Source organism: Bos grunniens, chromosome 1 (genome assembly GCF_055505025.1).
Source record: "Bos grunniens cultivar Pamir isolate PY7600 chromosome 1, Bosgru_T2T1.0, whole genome shotgun sequence".
NCBI lineage: Eukaryota > Metazoa > Chordata > Mammalia > Artiodactyla > Bovidae > Bos > Bos grunniens.
In genome coordinates, this window is record NC_141165.1 from 49806720 (window position 1) to 49827158 (window position 20439).

The 20439-nt window shown below is 45.0% G+C and overlaps 1 protein-coding gene across 6 annotated transcripts in view; it reads left to right on the forward strand.

Annotated features, from left to right (window-relative positions):
* SCHIP1 (schwannomin interacting protein 1) overlaps positions 1 to 20439 on the forward strand; it is a 179388-nt gene that overhangs the window by 32095 nt on the left and 126854 nt on the right. For 3 of the 6 annotated variants that reach the window (XM_086392224.1, XM_086392201.1, XM_086392232.1), the window contains exon 2: positions 882 to 1562. In XM_086392224.1, the coding sequence (XP_086248350.1) occupies positions 900 to 1562 (663 nt within the window). In that variant the 5' untranslated portion in view covers positions 882 to 899. Of the gene's footprint in view, positions 1 to 169; positions 361 to 488; positions 668 to 881; positions 1563 to 20439 lie in introns of those variants that run through there. The other 3 variants (XM_086392214.1, XM_086392207.1, XM_086392249.1) reach the window with 3 other exon arrangements.

Genomic DNA, 20439 nt, shown 5'->3' on the forward strand with positions numbered 1-20439 from the left:
CTTGGGCCTTTTCCCGGGCCCTCCAACCTCGTCCCTGCCCGGCCTCCCGCCCCAGCCTGCAGCCGAGAAAGCCGGGAGAGCGGACTCCGCCGCGCCCGGCAGCCTCTGGGCATGCTCGGTGGCGGGACCGGCTCCGCGCCGGCAGGGCGCGTCCTCCTTCCCCCAGGGCGGCGGCGGCGCCTGCAGCCACGGCCGCCGCGCCCCGGCCCCGCACACCTTTGGGGGCGGCGGGAGCCACCCTGCCCAGTGGGAGCCGAGAGCGCCCCCCACCCGGAGCCTTCCAGCGAGCAGAGGCGGGCCTGGCTCAAGGGGCGCGGAGGCGGGAGTGAGACCTCCGAGCTGCCTGCAGTTCCTTAGAAAGTAAAGCTCAGCTCTCTAGCGGAGCCGGCCTCCGGGCCGCCGGCGGGGGCGGGGCGGGGCCGGGTAGGGGGTGGTCTCCGCGCCTAGCGCGAGGTGCGAGTTTAGTAGCCGCCCACCCTCTTCTTGGTCCCCGCCCCCAGGGAATTAGAATTCTCTGGGAAAGTGTCTGGTTCTCGGAGAATCCCTGGAGCGGGGTGCGGGGGCGCACCCGGCACAAAATGGTTAAAAAAGTCCACGCGCGCCTAGGGGCCCCTGTTATGAAAAGTCTGCGCGCCAGCGCCTGGGCACCCCGTTTGCTGATTTGAGGGTCAGTTGCCCGGAGGAAATCCGCTCGTCGCAGGGGAAGGGATGCGATGAGGGAAGCCTTTAGCCGGTGCCGGCTCCCACCCCGACGCCTTCTCGGGGGCGCACCTCCAGCCTGGCGGGCGCGGGGCACTACTGGGCCGGGGCGTTCGCGGCGGGCGGCGGGCGGCCGGAGCAGGCTCGGCCAGCGGCTCACTCTCTCTGCCTCCTCCCCCCAGGATTACCGAGAGGATGGGATGGATCTAGGCAGTGACGCCGGCAGCAGCAGCAGCAACAGCAGCCGCGCCAGTTCGCAGTCCAACTCCACCAAAGTGACCCCTTGCTCCGAGTGCAAATCCTCGTCGTCGCCGGGGGGCAGCCTGGACTTGGTGTCTGCCCTGGAGGACTATGAGGAGCCCTTCCCGGTCTACCAGAAGAAGGTGATTGATGAGTGGGCGCCGGAGGAGGACGGGGAAGAGAAGGAAGAGGAGGACGGGCGCCACGAGCGAGGGTACAGGGATGACCGCTGTCCGGGGGACGTGAGCGCCAGGACCCGCAGCGGCGGGGGCAGGAGCGCCACCACCGCCATGCCGCCCCCGGTGCCCAACGGCAACCTCCACCCGCAAGAGCCCCAGGACCTCAGGCACAATGGCAACGTGGTGGTGGCCGGCCGGCCGAGCGGCTCCCGGGCCCCGCGCCGGGCGGTCCAGAAGCCCCAGCCCGCAGGGGGCCGGCGCGGAGGCCGGGGCCCGGCGGCCAGGGGCCTCTGCCTTCAGCCCACGGACAGCGGGACGTGCGTCCCTGAGGAGCCCCCGGTTCCCCCTATGGACTGGGAGGCGCTGGAGAAGCATCTGGCCGGGTTGCAGTTCCGGGAGCAGGAGGTGCGGAACCAAGGCCAGGCGAGGACCAACTCCACCTCCGTAAGTTGGCCGGGGTGCGTGCTCACGCGCGCACACACGTACCCACCCCGCGCACGGCCCACACGCTCCCTCCCCGCGCTCGCGCCAGCCGCCAGCCCCATTCATTCTGCCGCGAGGGTGGGGGCCGGGCCGGGGAGGCTGCCTTCTGCTTCCCGAGGGTATGGTTGCTCAGTCTCTGAGCTGTCTGGGTTTGCAGGATGGGCGGAGAGGAGGGAGGGGCAGACAGAGGGCAACGGAAAGTCGGGTTAGTGGAACTGGCGACTCATTTTAATGGAATTACTTATGGGGACGAGACTGTGAGTCACTTGCCTGAAAATAAATCCGGGGAGATTTTGGCAACGAAGCCGGTACCCTGCGGGTGATATTTCAAGTCGTAATACTTGTGGTTTTGTCAAGCGTGGTGGGTCTCCCTTCGCTGCCACTGTTGTCTCGCCCATATATAGGCTGTCCCTTCACAGAAGCATGCATTCGCCTGCCCACACCTCCGGTGAGGCAGCACGCCTTTTTTGTTCCCTCTTGACGTGTGTGCGGATGCTCTGGAATTGGAATGGGTTTACCGCCCTACTCAGACTTTTTTCCTTTCTGAAACCCGACTTATTGTCGACCTGCTAGGATAAGGGAGTGGTTCTTTCCTCTGTCGGCTGACTCACCCCACTGTCCGGTGAATCCCTCCTAGTTTTGATAAGGAGCCACTTGCAGTTCCTTACCAGAGGCTTGTGCCTCAGTTCAGGAAACCCAGAGAGGAAAGGGTACTGGAGTGGAAAAGAGGGAGAGAAGGGGGGCTGCATCTAAAATAAGAAGCTCTGGCAGGTTCACACTTGTCTCAACAAATCTTTTTGCCCCCGAGAGGAGAGCAAATAAATGACTTAAAAGAACAGCATTTTGAGAGTAGCTCCTCTATTTATCACTGTTTTGGGAGAAAGCAACAGTTGTAATCTGAAATCATTAATGACGATCCTACGTGGGGTTGAAGGGTACACAGTTTAAATGAGAGTCTCTCTGTATGTGGCAGCTGTGTGGCAGTGTGGGAGAATGCTTGCTTGCAGGTGTAATTTTTGGCTTCCCGGCCCCAGGGCTACTGGAAATTGGGTGCGTGCACTTCTGACTTCAGGGGTAAGGACAGTAACTGTGTTTCACAGAGAAATTGGCATGGTTTCTATGAGAGAGAGCCCTTGGCTGACAGAGCCTATTGGTTAGTGTCCCTTGAGAAAATACCTATTAAATTAACACACTCGTTTTAATCCCAGCTGTTTACCATGGCCACTAGCAGACACGGAATCTTTCCATTACAGCCAGTACTTGCTCTTGTATCTTGCAATTCAAAACATCCTTCTCCCACTTAGTGCTGAGAAAAAAATATCTGATTAATATCTCCCTGGACTTAAACAGTGACTTAAAGATAAATAAGTTTCCTTTACTATGGCCTGACATCTTTACATTCCAGGAAAATGTAATCATTGGGTTATGCATGCAAAGTTAGGGTTTAATGATGACAATGAGCTCCATTATTCAGAATGTTCTTGAGCACCCTTGTTGTTGGTCAGTTACTAAGTCTTGTCTGACTCTGGGACCCCATGGACTGCAGCATGCCAGGCTTCCCTGTCCTTCACTATCTCCTAGAATTTGCTTAAACTCATGTCCATCGAGTTGGTGATGCCATTCAACCATCTCATCCTCTGTCGCCTCCTTCTCCTGCCCTCAATCTTTCCCAGCCTCAGGATCTTTTCCAATGAGTTAGCTCTTTGCATCAGATGGCCAAATTATTAGAGCTTCAGCTTCAGCATCAGTCCTTCCAGTGAATATTCAGGGTTAATTTCCTTTAGGATTGATTGGTTTGATCTCCTTGCTCTCCAAGGGACTCTCCATGACTTCTGTGCTAAATTCAAAGTTTGATTCCCAGGACTGCAGTGACACATCTGTCCACATAGGCCTGGAATTATGGTGAGCAAGGTAGGGATACAGATTGACTTCCTTCTAGGAACTTAAAATCTAATGGCTCACCTAACAGACTTGCTTCTGCCAACACACACACACTCCTTTCTAGCTATTGTGGAGACTGAATCTTTCCTTCTTGGGCTATCTTTGAAACCTGAGGTGTCCTGTCTCCTCACCTAGTAAACAGTTTGCTTGTGTGGGTTCCTCCTCCTTCCCTCCCTCACCTTCCTGAAGGTGTCCCCTCTGGGCATTTCTTTCACAGAAATTTGAGTTCCATTGCTCTAAAGCAAGTATATGTACAGGAAAAACAGGAGGGGGAAATGGCCTTTGAGGTTGTTGAATATTGCATTTTTCCATAGTTTGGAAAAATTTGAACAAAACTACTAGCTATTATTGGGTTAGAATAGTGATTATCAAACTGTAAGTTCTCCATGAAATCACCTTATCACTTTAAAAAAAAAATTAAATAGAACGTACTACAGTGACTAATTTTTTAAAAAGCTTTATTTCAGTTGTATGTAGACACTGGGTTACAGTGTAAGATTTCTTTTGCACTGTGGATCACTGTCATAAAAGTATGGAAAACACTGATTAAAATCCTGTTTACTCCTGCCTGGAATAAGTGTGAGAATTTATAACCCTGGGGACAGAAGCTTGAGAGTCACAAAGGAGTTGGTGTGGAAGAAGTCTGTCTTGAAGGAACTGCTCAAATCAAGTGCTAGTTTTTGCACATCCTTAAAAAGTTGGGTGTGGGTTTGACAGAAAACAACAAAATTCTGTAAAGCAATTATCCTTCAATGAAAAATAAATAAATAAAAAGTTGTGTGCAGGTTTCCCTGGTGGCTCTGGTGAAGAATCTGCCTGCCAGTGCAGGAGACAGGGGTTCAACACAGGTTCAATCCCTGGTCCAGGAAGATCCCACATGCTCCAGAACAACTGAGCCCAAACACCATAACTGTTGAGCCTATGCGCTAGAGCCTGGGAATCTCAGTTACTGAGCCCATGTGCTGCAACTGCTGAAGTCCGTGTACCCCAGAGCCTGTGCTTTGCAACAAGAGAAGCCACTGCAAGTGGTAAAGAACCTACCTGCCAATGCAAGAGATGTAACAGATGAGAGTTCAGTTCCTGGGTCGGGAAGATCCTCTGAAGGAGGGCATGGTAACCTATTCCAGTATTCATGCCTGGAAAATCCCATGGACAGAGGAGCCTGGTGGGCTGTGTCCACGGGGTTGCAAAGAGTGGGACACTGCTGAAGCGACTTAGCAAGCATGCACGGCAATGAGGGGCCCGCACACTGCAGCTGGAGAGTAGCCCCTGCTCTGCACAACTGGAGAGAAGCCCGTGCAGCAGCGGAGACCCAGCACAGCCATGAATAAATAAATCATTTTTGAAAAGGGCTGTGGGCAAATATATATAAGTGAAGTTAATATATAGTACTGAGAGGAAGGGTATAAAATGAAAAAGAAGGGCACCTCTTTTTCACCTGTGTTGCTGCTACTGCTAAGTCGCTTCAGTCTGTCCAACTTTGTGTGACCCCATAGACCCAAATAAGCTATTCCCACCACACGACTTTTGCCTGTGCTGTTAGCTCTGTGGAATTGAGTGACTGGTTCCTTGTTATCATCCCAGACTGTACTCAACTCACTTCCTCAGAGAGGCTGTCCCTAAGCCCCCTCCCAAGTACAGAGTAAGCCACTCCACCCTCTACCCAGGCACTCCTTGTGTATTTTCTTAGTGCTTGTCACTGCCTGACATGATCTTATTCAGTTCTTCATTTTTGGTCTTTTTAGAATTGAATTGGAGTGCTGTGGGTTAGCCTGCATTGTTTTATTGCTGTAACCTAGTATCTGTGATAGTTCTTGAATATTGAATGAATGAATGAATGAAGTGTTTATAAGACTCACATGCCCCAGACCTAAAAACCAGTCCCCTTATTGTACCATTGAGAAAATTGAGCCCCAGAGAGGTTAAGTGATTTGCAGAAGACCCCAGTAAGAAAATCATGAAAGGGATTTTGTTCTTTCTTCTGTTGCTAGATTGGGTTTTTTTCCTTTCGATGCTTAAAATTAATTGAAATCAAAGGAAAGAGCTTCCATCTTCCTGAAATAACTTAAAGAGTTTCCTAATGGCAGGTCCTCTCTTGTGTTTCCTCAGTGTTAAGGACAAGTAAAGTAGGAGATCATCAAAATCCCATGACTTTATGAGTGTCTTCTCACAGACAGGCTTTGGTTTGGTTTGGTTTGAATGGAATAATATTGAGTTCTGTCCATCAAAGCAGTGACAGCCTCCTCACCCTTGTTCATGCCTCTTTCTTCCTCTCACCTACAGTGACAGGCTCAAAACGAAGGACTGAGATTGCAAAGATGTGTTGACAATCAGCTGTCTCTAATCTAGGGAAGATTTAGAGGCAAATTTAAAAATACAGTGTTTGGGTAGGATGAAAAACCTAGGGCTGACCTTAACTTTGTGACAGTTTCAAGTAGCTAATCTCTTTTGCTGCCAGTGGAGGGGGAGGAGCGTGGATGCTCCTGGGAACTGTCTTTGGTGTCAGAGCAGGAGGGGCCTGGGGAGTCTTGAAGAAGCCTCTGGTGACCTGACTTCCTGCTGTCTTCTCTGGGCTGCTCCAGCACAAATCTGCACGGCCTCAGATGGCCCAGCCCCTCCTCAATGTCCAGCCCCTCACCTTGATGTCAGAGCCTTGAGGGCAACAAGGTCACTTTACTCCACTGCCTTATCCCCAGTAGCTCCCATGGGTCCCAAAGATGCCTGGCACTATGGAGGGGCTGGGTAGGGGGTGAGGTTACATCCAACAATCAGAACTACTCCCCGAAGTCTCCCCTTAGGTTGGCCAGACCTCACCCCCATCCGTGTCCCTGTGTTTCTCATGGTCCCGCCCTGCACCTGCAGGTGTGTGAAGGCTCCTCGTAAACTCAAGGGCCACACACAACCCAGAACTAGGGTACCAAGTTATGTGACTCCTGCCCCCATATGTTCACTTGCTGTGCTGTGCTATGCTTAATCACTCTGCTGCTGCTGCTGCTAAGTCACTTCAGTTGTGTCCGACTCTGTGCGACCCCACAGATGGCAGCCCACCAGGCTCCGCTGTCCCTGGGATTCTCCAGGCAAGAACACTGGAGTGGGTTGCCATTTCCTTCTCCAATGCATGAAAGTGAAAAGTGAAAGTGAAGTTGCTCAGTCGTGCCCGACTCTTAGCGATCCCATGGACTGCAGCCCACCAGGCTCCTCCGTCCATGGGATTTTCCAGGCAAGAGTAATGGAGTGGGGTGCCATGGCCTTCTCTGGCCTAATCGCTCAGTCACATTCAATTTTTTGGGACCCTATGGATTGTAGCCCACCAGGCTCTGTCCAGGTGAGAATACTGGAAAGGGTTGCCATGCCATCCTCCAGGGGATCTTCCCAACTCAGGGATTGAACCCAGGTTTCCCACATCGCAGGCAGATTCTTTAGCATCTGAGCCACCGGGAAAGCCCATTGTCTTCCTGCCTACTCTTTGGGAACTGGTATGGATAACTCTTAGGGAAACCTGAACTTCTCTTCCGGTTTCCCTCTTCTGAACACAGTCCCAAGTGGTTGGCTTTCCCTTTCTCCTGCTTCTCCAGGACCTTAGTTTGTCACAGTCATTCTTCTGTCTTCCCATCACCCCAAGTGGAGTTGGGGTGCCCACTGCCTCAACCTACTCCTCTTCCTAAATGGAGTATAACTTCACCTCTTTTTCTCAATGGTCTTTCTGTGAAATTGTCTCAGGCTTTGTGATACTTCATGTTGAGCCTGTTCTACCTCTTCTCCCTTTGACTTCTCCTTTTGATTTTTTTATTAAAAAATAACAAAACTCCATTGAGGCAGAATTGACATACAATTAACTGTACATTTAAAGTATGCAGTCTGATGAGTTGTGACTTATGTGTACACCTGTGATACCATGGCTAAAGTCGAGGTAATGAACCTATCTTTCACTCCCCAAAGTAAACGCATGCTGCTTTGTAATCCCCCCATTCTGTCCCTTGGCAACTGCTGATTTCATTTCTATCACTATGAGTCAGCTTGCATTTTCTAAAACTAATGTAAAAGGAATTATATAATATGCACTCATCTTTTTGTCTGACATGTTTCAGTCAACATATAATTATTTTGTGCTTTGTCTGTGTTGTTGTGTATGGTAATAGCTCATTCCTTTTGATAGCTGAGTTCCATTTTATGGATATACTCTATTGCCCAGTTGAGGGACCTTTGGGTTGTTTCTATTTATTTGTTTTTATCTATTACAAATAAAAGTGTTATGAATATTCACATACAAGTCTTTCCTTGGACATATTCTTTTACTTCTCTTCGGAAAATACCTAAGAGTGGAATGACTGGATCCTATGAGAGGTGTGTGTTTAACTGAGAAGTTGCCTGTTTTCTAAAAAAGTTGCCCAATTTGATGTTGGCTTCCTCTCCCACCAGTTGCTGTATTCCTCCTGTGTTCTTGGGGACTGGCGGGACATCTCTCTTCAAGTGATTGGGGTAACTGCTCCCCTCTGCCTTAAGAGAAAACCCCAGCAAAATACCAGGATCACATCTTATATCCAACCTGCAGTCATTATACCCATTGTTCAGAAAAGGACTCGTTTTTAAATTAGAATTCTAATTGTAGACCTGAAACATTTTAATCGCCATTTTATTATTTTTTTTTTTTACTGTCTATGACAGGTGCATTTCCCTCTTTTAATGAGAAGATAAGAGTAATTTTAATTGACATGTTAATTGAAAGTAGATTCTCCTGGTGAAGTTATTTCCAAAGTACTTGAAAGCAGTTTGTCTTTTTATTTGTTTGTACTATTAACTAGTAGCAAACTTTAAATTACCTACATTTCTTCCTAGAATGGTACTAATTACAGGTTGTTTTCAGTGTATTATTCTGTAAGAATTACAACCCAGTTACTCCTCCATCAACGACACTGCTAAAGTAGCTTTGAATGGCTAAGTAACTAAGTTTCCTTAGTTACTTAGGCTATGTTTAAATTACATGAATTCCTGTTTTTATAGACTAAATTAAGACATCTTTATTATTCCTGCAAAATATAGTAAAGTTTGTGTTTAATAAGTTATGTGATTCCTCAGCCTGGGACACCACAGTGAAAACATTCTGAGTGGTTTGCAGTTACCATTTATCCTTCTTAGTACGACGTGACCATATTACAATCACTTTTTTTTTTAAACCATAACCGGAAATGACTGGGGCTGACTGTATTCTGTGTATCACCTTACTTTGAAATACTTAGGTGTCATCACTGTCTGCTTTTCTAATTTATGTTGATTCCTGTTTAAGAGCTGCAAGCCTGCTCTATCCATTAGCATGTAACTCACTCCAGTACTCTTGCCTGGAAAATCCCATGGACGGAGGAGCCTAGGCTGCAGTCCATGGGGTCTCGAAGAGGCGGACACGACTGAGCGACTTCACTTTCACTTTTCACTTTCATGCATTGGAGAAGGAAATGGCAACCCACTCCAGTGTTCTTGCCTGGAGAATCCCAGGGACAGGGGAGCCTGTTGGGCTGCTGTCTATGGGGTCGCACAGAGTTGGACATGACTGAAGCGACTTAGCAGCAGCAGCAAGAAAGAAATATGGTTGGCTTTTCCAAAAAAAATAGGTTGCAGGTAAACCATAGGTTCTCAGGCTCTGTGTATTTCAGCTACCATCAGATAGTTCACCCGACTGCAGAAGAACCTTTGGAAAATATTGTAGTTGGATTAAAGGAAATCTATGCCCACCAGTTGGTTTGCACATCATGGTCCTTTAGAACCTTCTGAGGAACACTGTCATGGTGCAGATCTGAAAAACAGATGCAGATATACTCATCACACATTCACTGAGCTATTTGAGCATCTCACTACTGACATCGCATCACCTTCCTCCATCCATTTCTAGCTCAGTCTGCACTTTCAACTCCAGATCCTTCGCCTGGCATTCCTTGTGACTTCACTCCCAGGAAGGCCCAGCACGAGCCCTTTCCTCTATAGCAGGACCAGACATTATTGGCTACCAAACAGCCCAGCACTGTCTTCCCCAAGGACTGCTCTGACTCAGGGCCTTACCGCTTTGGGAAGCCATACCTGATCATCTCAGCTCTGGGCAACTTCTCCTCTGAACTTCTTATTCTACTTATGTTCCACTTTCTCATTCTTAGGCTTTCAAAGGCTCATCCCCGACAAAACTCAGACCAGGTCTGTCAATTTCTGCTTCCAGGCATTCTCTTTTTGTGAGTATGTCTCTTGTCTGCCCCACTATTTTAAATCCTTCCTCCCCTTCAAACACATACATATATAGGGTTGGGCATTTTCTGAGGACTAGCCATTTGATTGGAGAAGGAAATGGCAACCCACTCCAGTGTTCTTGCCTGGAGAATCCCAGGGATGGGGGAGCCTGGTGGGCTGCCATCTATGGGGTCGCACAGAGTCGGACACTACTGAAGCGACTTAGCAGCAGCAGCAGCAGCCGCAGCAGCCATTTGATGGATGCTTGTTATCTGTATTAATGCATTTTGTAAATTTTAGTTTACAAATTTAGTTTTTAAATTTGCTCAAAGCTGCTATACTATGAGCTAATTCATAGGACTATGAATTAGTCATAGTCCTAATAATAATTTCAGGTCCTTCCTTAAGAGCTTCTCTAAACTCTGTGACATTACATTTGCTTTAAAAGAAATTTGTTTTTACTCTTGGACCTTTGCACCAAAGACGAATGTTTTTTTTTTTCTTACCTCTGAAATTCAATCCTAAGTTTTTTTGTTTTTTTTTTTTTAAACAACAAAGGCCTTTGCAAATGTTTTTCTGTAGCTGCTTTATGTTCCTTGAGCTCTTAGGACTGATGACGCTTTACACACTTACTGCTTTTATACTGTCAGTCACCGGGAGATTATTTTGCACACAGCTTTTGAGAAATTTGAGTATCAATTATGAAACTGAGCGTTTTTAATAGAAAAGTAGTAAGATTTTAAAGATAGAAAGGATCTGAGAGGTCAAACCCTCACCACTTTCAGAGGAGGAAACAGTCTTATGACGATTAAACATCTTCACCCACCTTCCTCAACCCAGGACCAACCCAGTCTCAGGTCACCTGGCTCACAGTTTCCACTTTTTATGAACTCTGTCCCCTTCAGCTATCTTTTTTTTCTTAAAGAAAGTCTTTTCACAACTTAATTGGAGGATAGATCCAGGCTCATCACTTAAGAGCTTCACGACTAGAAGTAGGTTCTAATTTTTATTACCTGATAGAAAAGTTTCATTTTATTGTTTTTCTCTTTTTTTTTTTTAAACCTATATTGTAATATAATTATAAACTTGGTCTCTTCCATTCAGAGTTTAGCTCATCACTGTGTGTATTTCTACCAACAGAACAGTGCTCTCCTTGAGCTGACAGATTTTTTTTTCCTGTCCTTTCTTATCTGTAAATACCTTTCTCTGACTGTCCACCCTCCTTTCCAGCACTGAGGGACACTCAGTCCTCTCCTCTCACGGGTTCAGGGCTAAGTGGCCCTTGAGAACCCTGCAAGGACTCACCTGAGCTCCAGGAGACAGAGGAGGAAGCTGCGAGTGTGAGGGCTCACCGTTGTGTACATCGCTTCTGTTTACAATCTGTCCATTGACTGTCTGGCTGTGACGTGGTGCCTGTGTTCAAAAAGACAGAGAGAAGACCTCTCTGTGACTCACTCAACAAGGTGATTGATTTTGTTTTGAAACTGATTTTGTTTTATCTAGACAGAGTTTTGGGCTTGCCTGGTGGGTAAGATTGTAAAGAATCCACCTGTAGTGCAGGAGACCTGGGTTTGATCCCTGAATTGGGAAGATCCCTGGAGGAGACAACCCATTCCAGTATTGTTGCCTGAAGAATCCCCATGGATAGAGGAGTGTGGCAGGTTGCAGCCCATGGGGTCACAAAGAATTGGATGAAGCTGAGCGACTAAGCACAGCACAGCACAGAGTTTCAAGTGATCATTTATTATGAGCCTCCAAAAGAGCAAAATGACAAAAACCAAGAAAAAGACTAGAAAGAAAGGCATTTATGGAGTTCAGGAGCAGCCCATGGAATAGCCTCCATTAGGACTCTGGCTTCAAAGAATATGGGTGAAAACTAGGAGTAGAAAAATGGATGTCAGGGAAGGGAGATGTGTTTGGATTTTTCTGTTGCCTGTATGATGTTTCTTAATCTGTAGAACTGAGCCATCACTCTTTATTCTTGTCAGGTCCAGAAGCGTTGTGATAATTCACCTTCACTTGCCAAGCTTCATGAAATCCCTAAGGGTGCTCACTATTCCAGATGTTCTTGGTTTGTCTGCTTTGTTTTGGTTTGGTCTGGTTGCTATTTCACTTTTGTGAGTGATTCTGTTATTTTCCTATATATCTCTCTGTTAATTATGTCCAGCATGTGCTTTCACCAATCTTTATCACTTGTTTTGCTCTGTTTTCATTCATAAATATTTTAACCTAATTTTGTTCTCTCCACCTGACCTGTTGTTTAATATTTGTGTTATTTTAGGTTATTTTTACCTACTTCCATGGTATTTTCTCAGTAAAGTATATGTGATTCAAAAGGTGATGATTTAGATTAGGAAACACCCAGGTGATAGGAATGAACTTGACCAGTCTTGTTCGGCCCCTTGTTCAGGTTGATGGTTATCTAAGTACTCATAAAATATTTTTTAGTTATATTTATGTGGCATGAGGTTATTCTTAAACCAAAGCTTACTGGAAGTGAAAAAATTACCAGTATTCTTCAATCTAGCTTTGTATATCAGATTTCCTAATAATTACCTCTTATATATGTCCATTTTACTGATACCCCTGTATCTCCATCCAAATATTTTATATTTGTAATTGAATGGCCTTTCTGGTATATCCATCATCAACAATATCATGTTCATCTTTCTCTCTTTTTCTATTTTTAAACGTCTTTCCTTAATATTTATAGCTCATGAAAGTGATTGTGAATCTTCCTTGGGGTATTAGCCCAGTATACAAAAAAAAAAAGCTTCAATTTTTATGGATTACAGGGAGCAATGCATTAGTCAGCAACTGATTTCTGCAAATTCATCACTTCAAGAGTTTTATTACCCATGTCCTAATAGACATGATTGATTCTTCAGAACTCTTCCTTGTAGAAATAATGTCTTAGTTATTCATAGACTTTTTTTTTTCTTTTTTTTTACAAAATGTTACAAAAAGCTTCTATCAAGAAAGTGTGGGGACTTGGGCTTTTCCAGGTGATGCTCCATTTGCCCAGGTGGATGGGTTTGTTTTCAAGGTCTTTGAGGAAGAGCAGAAAACAGAGCACCATTTCTTTTTTTTTTTGAAAATAAACTCATCATAGGTCAATTTTATTTTCAGTAGTTAAGCATTTAAGCACCAAACAATGCAAGTGGACCTTGAGCACCCAAGGGCCATTATAGGCAAAAGATGAGGCCCCCATAATAACTCGGCAACTAGTGCAAGAATCACTGCCCTAGGAAGGATCACTGTCTAGGAAGGGCCACCAGGTCAGACCTTAACCCCCCCTTTCCCCAGCCCTGGCTTAGCGGGCAACAGAGGGCCCAAAGCACTGCATGGTTCGCATCACCAGAGAAAGCTGGTCCAGAAAGTTGACAATGGAGATTCGAAGGAGGCGGCAATCTTCAGCTCTCCAGCAGACCACCAGGACACTGCCGCTCACTGTGAGCTCACTGCAGAGCACCATTTCTGCAGCCTCACAGTCAAACCTCCAAAGGCAGAGTTTCTGCCCCTACCTCCTGGACACCCACCAGCCAGGCCAGTAGATCATTGTCCCCATGGTGGCACATACCCATCACTTCTTCCTCCAGGACACCCCTCCCCACTGTGATCTGCAGCCTGCCTCTGTTTCCCCTTTCACACCTGTGCAGGTGACCTGTCTGAGAACCAATGCAAAGTCGGTAAGAAAGTGGCTCCTCTGTGCTGGGTACCTCTGGTGGCCAGAGTCCCTGCCAGGTTCTCTCATGGACCACTTGATGATGAAGAGCTGAGGACAGGCACCTTCCCCCGCCAGCTAGCTGTGGTCAGGGCCCACCTGCTCACTAGTAGGCTGTAGACATGTCCCGAACAAAATAACAGGTAAGTCGTAGCAGCTTCTTGATTCTGTAACTTGATTCTGTTTCCTTCTTTGTTTGCCATACATGGAAAGAACTTTGCTGTCTAAAAAAGTTTAAAGGGAATGAGGTAATTTCCTAATAATTCCTGAGATCTCTAGCCGTGTTGTAAATTTAGATTTGAGGTTAAAGCGTTAAAAAATAAAAACAGAAAAGCTGCTGTGTTATGAAAGGCTGGGGCATTTTAAATGTCAAGTGCAGCAGCATAAGAGTTCGTACCTCCTTTTCTCCATCCATAGAAAGAGTAGTGTTTAACTTCCTTCTAAAATAAGAAGGGTTTGGACCTCTGGGAACCTAGCACAGTGTCTTCTTAGAAAAGAACATTAAGGCCTCATCTCCACTCCTATAAAAATAACATGTTTTCAAATAGTTTCAAAACCCAACATAGCCTTCTGTTTTTCTCCTCCTGGTTCCGGTGGCTAAAAATTATGCCACTTATGAAAATTACAATTTTTTTTCTTTGTGCAATCTTACGTAATTTGGGTCCATTTTGACCTGGTCTGACATTTTATTATGAGTAACAACATCTTAAGTGCTCTGTTCTTTTTATTTCCACTCTGAAATTGGTTTTGTGACGAGTAAGAGAAGGCCACTGGGATTTTATTTCTAAATACTTAAATTACATAAATTATGTAACCATTCATCTCCTGTTAGAGTTGTCATCTGGTCAACAGTGGCCCCACTCTCTGACCCAAATAGCCCTTAAGTAAGAGCTCATTCTAGAAGAATAATTTTAGGCAGCAGGAACTTTAAGTTTTTCTGAATACTGGCTCTCCTATGGTGTGGTGTTTTCATTAGATGTATTTTTCTTGTGTTTCATATAGAAACTCAACAAAGCAAATGTATAGTGATTCTGCTTGTACTGACATGTAAGACCTCTGTAGAAATTCTAGTACTCTGGAAGCAAATTAAAACTCTCTAGTAAACAATCACACTGAGAATGTGAATATTAGAGCTGGAAGGGACTCCATAGCAAAGGTGGCAAATTCTAATGCTTCCAGAGGCCACGCTGGGAACTAATGAGAGCAGCAGAGGATGGGTCCCGGGACAGAAGACAGCTGTTCTTTCATACTCCCGACTTGTTGCTGTGCCAGGCAGAGTCTCAGAGTTCTGATATGTCAGGAGAAACCCAGGACCCAGATTTTTAGGAAAAATATCTTGGATACTGGGGCTTCCAAGGTGGCTCAGTGGTAAAGAATTCACCTGCCAGTGCAGGAGACTCAGGAGATGCAGCTTTGATCCCTGGGTCAGGAAGATCCCCTGGAGAAGGAAATGGCAGCCTACTCCAGTATTCTTGCCTGGAAAATCCCATGGACAGAGGAACCTGGCAGGCTACAGCTGCAAAGAGTCAGAGGGACACGACTGAGCAACTGAGCATGGATGCATTTTGAATACTAAATGCACTGCAAATAACTTTAAATAAAGACAAGTTTTGTGGAATTAAGAAGCAGATCTGCAGTTCAAAAGGTGCCCTTGGGCTACCAGTTTTCCATCCTACTCTTAACCCAACCCCTTCATTTTACAGGTAAGAAAACTGAGACCCAAAGACATTAGATGACTTACCTGATGTGGGGATGAGATGAGGGTAACTTGCTGAAAGGTTTGATAAGAGTCTAGAAATGAGAGATCTCAGGGAGGAAAACTCCTGAAGGAGTGTTGGCCTGATTTACTGACACCAGAGTAATATCTCCCCCACTTTCAGTGTTTAAAGTAATTTAAAGCAGTAACACCCAGAGAAAAAAAATAAAAGATACCTTACACATCTTCCTCTTTATTTTTATATACATTCCATTACTTAGAATTTTCTTTTCTCTTTCATCTTCAAAGCAGTTCAGAAATTGATTTATTTGGATTTGGGATATTTCATTATTTGCAAAGGATGAAAAGGAAAGGGCTCTTTAAGAACAGATTGTCTTAAGCATAAACATGTGTGTGCACACAGACCCAGACACACTGCAGGATATGTGGCCTCAGTTCTTTTATCTTCTGGAAACTCATCTGAGACCATTTAATTCCAAGGGGTGACAGTAGGGGTGAGTTCTAATAAAATTTCTTGTTATATAGAATCCAATGAAACTTTAATACTGCTGAATTGTTTTGAGTTTTTATTTAATTGTAGCTGTTACTACATAGTATTTAGGAGGACCTATTGAAAGTATTCACTTTTCACTTCCATGCATTGGAGAAGGCAATGGCAACCTGCTCCAGTGTTCTTGCCTGGAGAATCCCAGGGACGGGGGAGCCTAGTAGGCTGCTGTCTATGGGGTTGCACAGAGTCGGACATGACTGAAGCAACTTAGCAGCAGCAGCAGCAGCATTGAAAGTATAGAGTTTTTTTTTGTTTTTTTTTTTACTCTGTAGAACTATTGGCTCTATGTCCAAAGTCAACAGATTTCAAACAAATGAGACAAGTTTGAGGTGGTTATTTCACTTTCCTTTGAAAAAATAGAAAATGTTCACTTAGCTTTTTTAAAACAAACTTATTACCTGGGAATAAATTTAGATTTACAGAGATGTTAAAAAGATACAAAGATAGTACCAGTTTCTGACTATCCTTTACCAACTTCCCGTGATGTTAAGATTGTATATAATATATATTATATACAATATACATATATAATTATTAAGAGAAATATGTTTGTTTTTTAATATTTATTCAAATATAATAGTTTGTGAGTGTGAGTCATTTATAACTGTGGTACATTTGTCAAAACTAAGAAATGAACATTGGCACAGTATTATTATCTAAACTGCAGGCTTTAATTGGATTTATATTAGCTTTAAAAATTAAGAAGTATGTATTAAAACCACCCAACAAAGCTAATAAATAACATGTAGGCTGTGGCTTGAGAAGAGAGGGGAGCGTCAAGTGCTTCATATTATCCCTCGGCTCCCACAAAGTCATCCCAAGCAAACTTGAAACTCAAGTTCTGCTTGTGTATTTGCTTTGTAAATGCATTTTGAAGATGGGACTCGCAGCTTTTCTTCCAACGAGGCTACCTTCTCTCAGTCTCTCCCCTGAAGGAGGAAGCCTATGTCATGAAGGGACAGGAGAGCCAGGTGAAGAGAGAAACACATACACACAAATCTGTGGAGGAGAGGCTCTTCCAAGCAGGAAGGCGGGAGGCAGGGGGCTGTCCTGAGCCATCGCCTAGTTTCATGGGCTGTGGCCAGCCACAAGTTGTCACTGTCCTTTGGAATGTTATTTGGCTCACCAACTTCTGAATCTTTTGTTTACTTGTGTTTTTAATGAGGGAGCAGCATTTTGGCTTGAGAGTCTCGTTCTTTGAAGTAAAGGGTCAGGTGGAATTGGAAAGGCCCTGTGAGCCCGTAGTGTGAACATTCCAGCAGAAGGGAGTGAGTTAGAGTTGACTAGAAAGAGGTGTAAGTGACCTGGGGGACACAGGCCACTCAAGATGTGAAATGAGGGAGGGTCATGAGGAACACGTTGGAGATTTCACAGACTAAAAATGGTGAGGAAAGAGGTTTGAGACTTGTGAAAATGAAAAAGGAAAGAAAATTGGCATATGAGAATGATCAGTATTTGTGGACTGATTGAATACTCTGAAGTTTCAAAACTAAACTGGTAATGGGCTCCAGGCATAGTTTTCTCAGCCATAGAAAGATGTCCCTGTGACTCAGTGACTTCTCATAAGGAGGGTTTCCTGGTTACTCATTCCCTGCCTTTGGGTGGCCTGGTTTGGCTGACAGGCTCAGTGATTTCTTCTTAAGATTTCTTCAGATTTCCCAGAATTCTTTGTTAATTACATGTTCAATATATTGTGGATTATGCTACTACTAAGTAAACGTTCTTTTGGTAGAACCCATATAATCGAGTTGAAAACTGTGTGTTCTTCAGACCAGAATGGTTGTTTTTTGTTTTGTTTTTTTCATTTTTTTTAATTGAAGTATAGTTGATTTACAATGTTGTGCTAGTCTCTGCTGCTGCTAAGTCACTTCAGTCGTGTCCGACTCTGTGTGACCCCATAGATGGCAGCCCACCAGGCTCCCCCATCCTTGGGATTCTCCAGGCAAGAACACTGGAATGGGTTGCCATTTCCTTCTCCAATGCATGAAAGTGAAAAGTGAAAGTGAAGTCGCTCAGTCGTGTCTGACCCTCAGCGACCCCATGGACTGCAGCCTACCAGGCTCCTCCGTCCATGGGATTTTCCAGGCAGGAGTACTGGAGTGGGGTGCCGTCTCTGCTGTATAGCAAAGTGTCTGTTATACACATATAGACATTCTTTTTTATATTCTTTTCCATTATGGTTTATCACAGGATATTTCAGACCAAAATTGTTTTGACCCACTGCTTCAATTTATATACTCCTTTGAAATTCATTGGACACTATGCTTGAAGACAGAACATATGGACATCACTGACCTCTGTATTCTTAGGTTCTTGCTCCTCTGGTGGATGTGCATGGGGTTTCTGCCTGGCATGAGTTACCCTTCCTAATAGCATCTATGTCCTCCTTAGGAAGTTAACTCTTTGCTGTTGTGTGTTATTTTGGTGGGAGGACAATCACAAGTGGCTGACTCCTGTTCTAGAGACCTCAGCCCAGATTCTCCCTCCCCTGACACTGTTGCAAGTGGAGGAGCTCCCCTGGGACTTTAGGTCTAGTGCATTCCCTATGATGCCCTCAGGAGCAGTGGGAAGCCTCCTTGAGCTGGTGACGGCCACTGAACCCCTCCCACAAGGGGACTGTGGTTGAACCCCTCCCACAAGGGGATTGTGGCCACGGCTTCACCTTCCCTACCTTTTCCACCTCCCTGAGTTTCTCAATGTCCATCTCCTGTTGATTCTGTGAGCTTAAGTCAGCTAGGGTTGGTCTTATTGCTTTAAAATCAGGAACTCTAACTGATGAACCAGCTCATCAGTCCCAGAACCAGGCCCTAATATGCTGGGAAAGACTGGGTGCAAAAGAAGAGAACAACAGAGGATGAGATGGTTGGATGGCATCACCGACTCGATGGACATAAGTTTGAGGAAACTCTGGAAGATAGTGAAGGACAAGGGAGCCCAGCCTCCTGCAGTTCATGGGGTCGCAAAGAGTCAGACACAACTGAATAACAACAAACTGATACTAAAAAGCAGTCTCTAAACTTATGACTCAGATTCGAACATGACAGTTGTAGGCCCAAGGGCACTAAGTACATGCCTCTAAGGTATTTTGAGTCTTTCACAGAATCACTGAATATCAAAGGTGGGATGGACCTTAGAGCTCAGTTGGTCCAAGGGCAGGGTAACTCACACTGGGCTCTCAGTTCTTTCCGTTTTTATAGGTAAGGAAATAACCACACAAAGTGAGAGAGACTTTCATGGTGTTACAAATAGAACGTGCCACACTGATACCTACACTGAGACCTCATGACTCATCTGCTCAGGGCATCTTGTCCTCCTGCCTTCCCTCTACTTCTCTGACCCTGGTGCCACGGTACCCATTTATCGGGTGACTGGCCAGAAGTAAAGTCAAAATCTGTAACCCTGAAGAGCATCAGTGACCTTGGGAAGGAGCAAACCTAACTGGACCACACAGGGCTTCAACCTATGGCTGGTAGTATTAATATTAGAGCCAGTATTCAAACACTGAGCTGAAAGGTGCCCCCTGATGCCAGTCCAGATGTGTCCTTTGTTTTTTATTCTTTTTTAAAATTAATTTTTATTGGAGTATAATTATTTTACAATGGTGTTAGTTTCTGCTGTATAGCAAAGTGAATCAGCTATACATATACATACATAACATTCCCTCTTTTTTGGACTTCCTGCCCATTTAGGTCATCACAGAGCACTGAATAGAGTTCTCTGTGCCACACAGTTGGTTCTCATTAGTTGTATATTTTATACATAGTACTGTATATATGTCAATCTCATTTATCTCAGCCCCCATCCTCTCCCCTGACCCCAGCATCCATAAATTAGTTCTCTACATCTCTATCTCTATTTCTGCTTTGCAAGTAAGTTCATCTATATCATTTTTCTAGATTCCACATGCAAGAGTTATTACACAATATTTGTTTTCCTCTTTCTGACTGATTTTACTCTCTGTGACCGTCTAGGTCTATCCACCGATGTGTCCTTTTGATGCAGCTCAGATTGTGTGTAAGGAAGTAGTTACCAGCAGCCTCCAGACCTGACCCAGAATAGTAATAGTAGCTTCTTTGTGATTAGGGACAAGAAACAACTGATATTATGGTAAAAATCTCATGTTTTTCATGTGAATTTTACAGATTGTCTTCTAGACACCTCTTATTTTATAGAAATTGTGCTTTTATGTTGTCTAAGTGTAGCGAGTCTCTGAGCTTTGAAAGGGTAAATTTTCTGAATTCATTTTGGAGCAAAAGCTATATTTTAAAATTGCTTATGTGAAACTTTTTGACGAAGTGAGAAGTCTACAATATGATGTCTGCCAAGACTTTCCTTAATATATGTCGTCATTTTTTTCTCCAGAGCTAAGCTTTATTCAGTCAGTGACTATATGTTGCAGGTCTGCTGTGGTTTGGGTGTGGGAGATAGAGACGAGCAGAAGCTCACATGCCGCTGTCATGTGTTGGGGCTTCTTGCCTTCATGGAGCTTGCAGTTGAGTTGCAGAGACCCACATAAATCATATAAAAATACAAATGTGCAGGTTCTGCTGAAGAAGCCCACGATGCCGTGAGAACTGCAGAGATGGGCCCTAAACCTGTTTTAATGAGAAAAACAAAGCTGTTACTTATTGAGTGCCTACTGGACAGGCACTGAGCTTTTCATGTATTTCCTAATGCACAGTGGGGCCACGTGAAT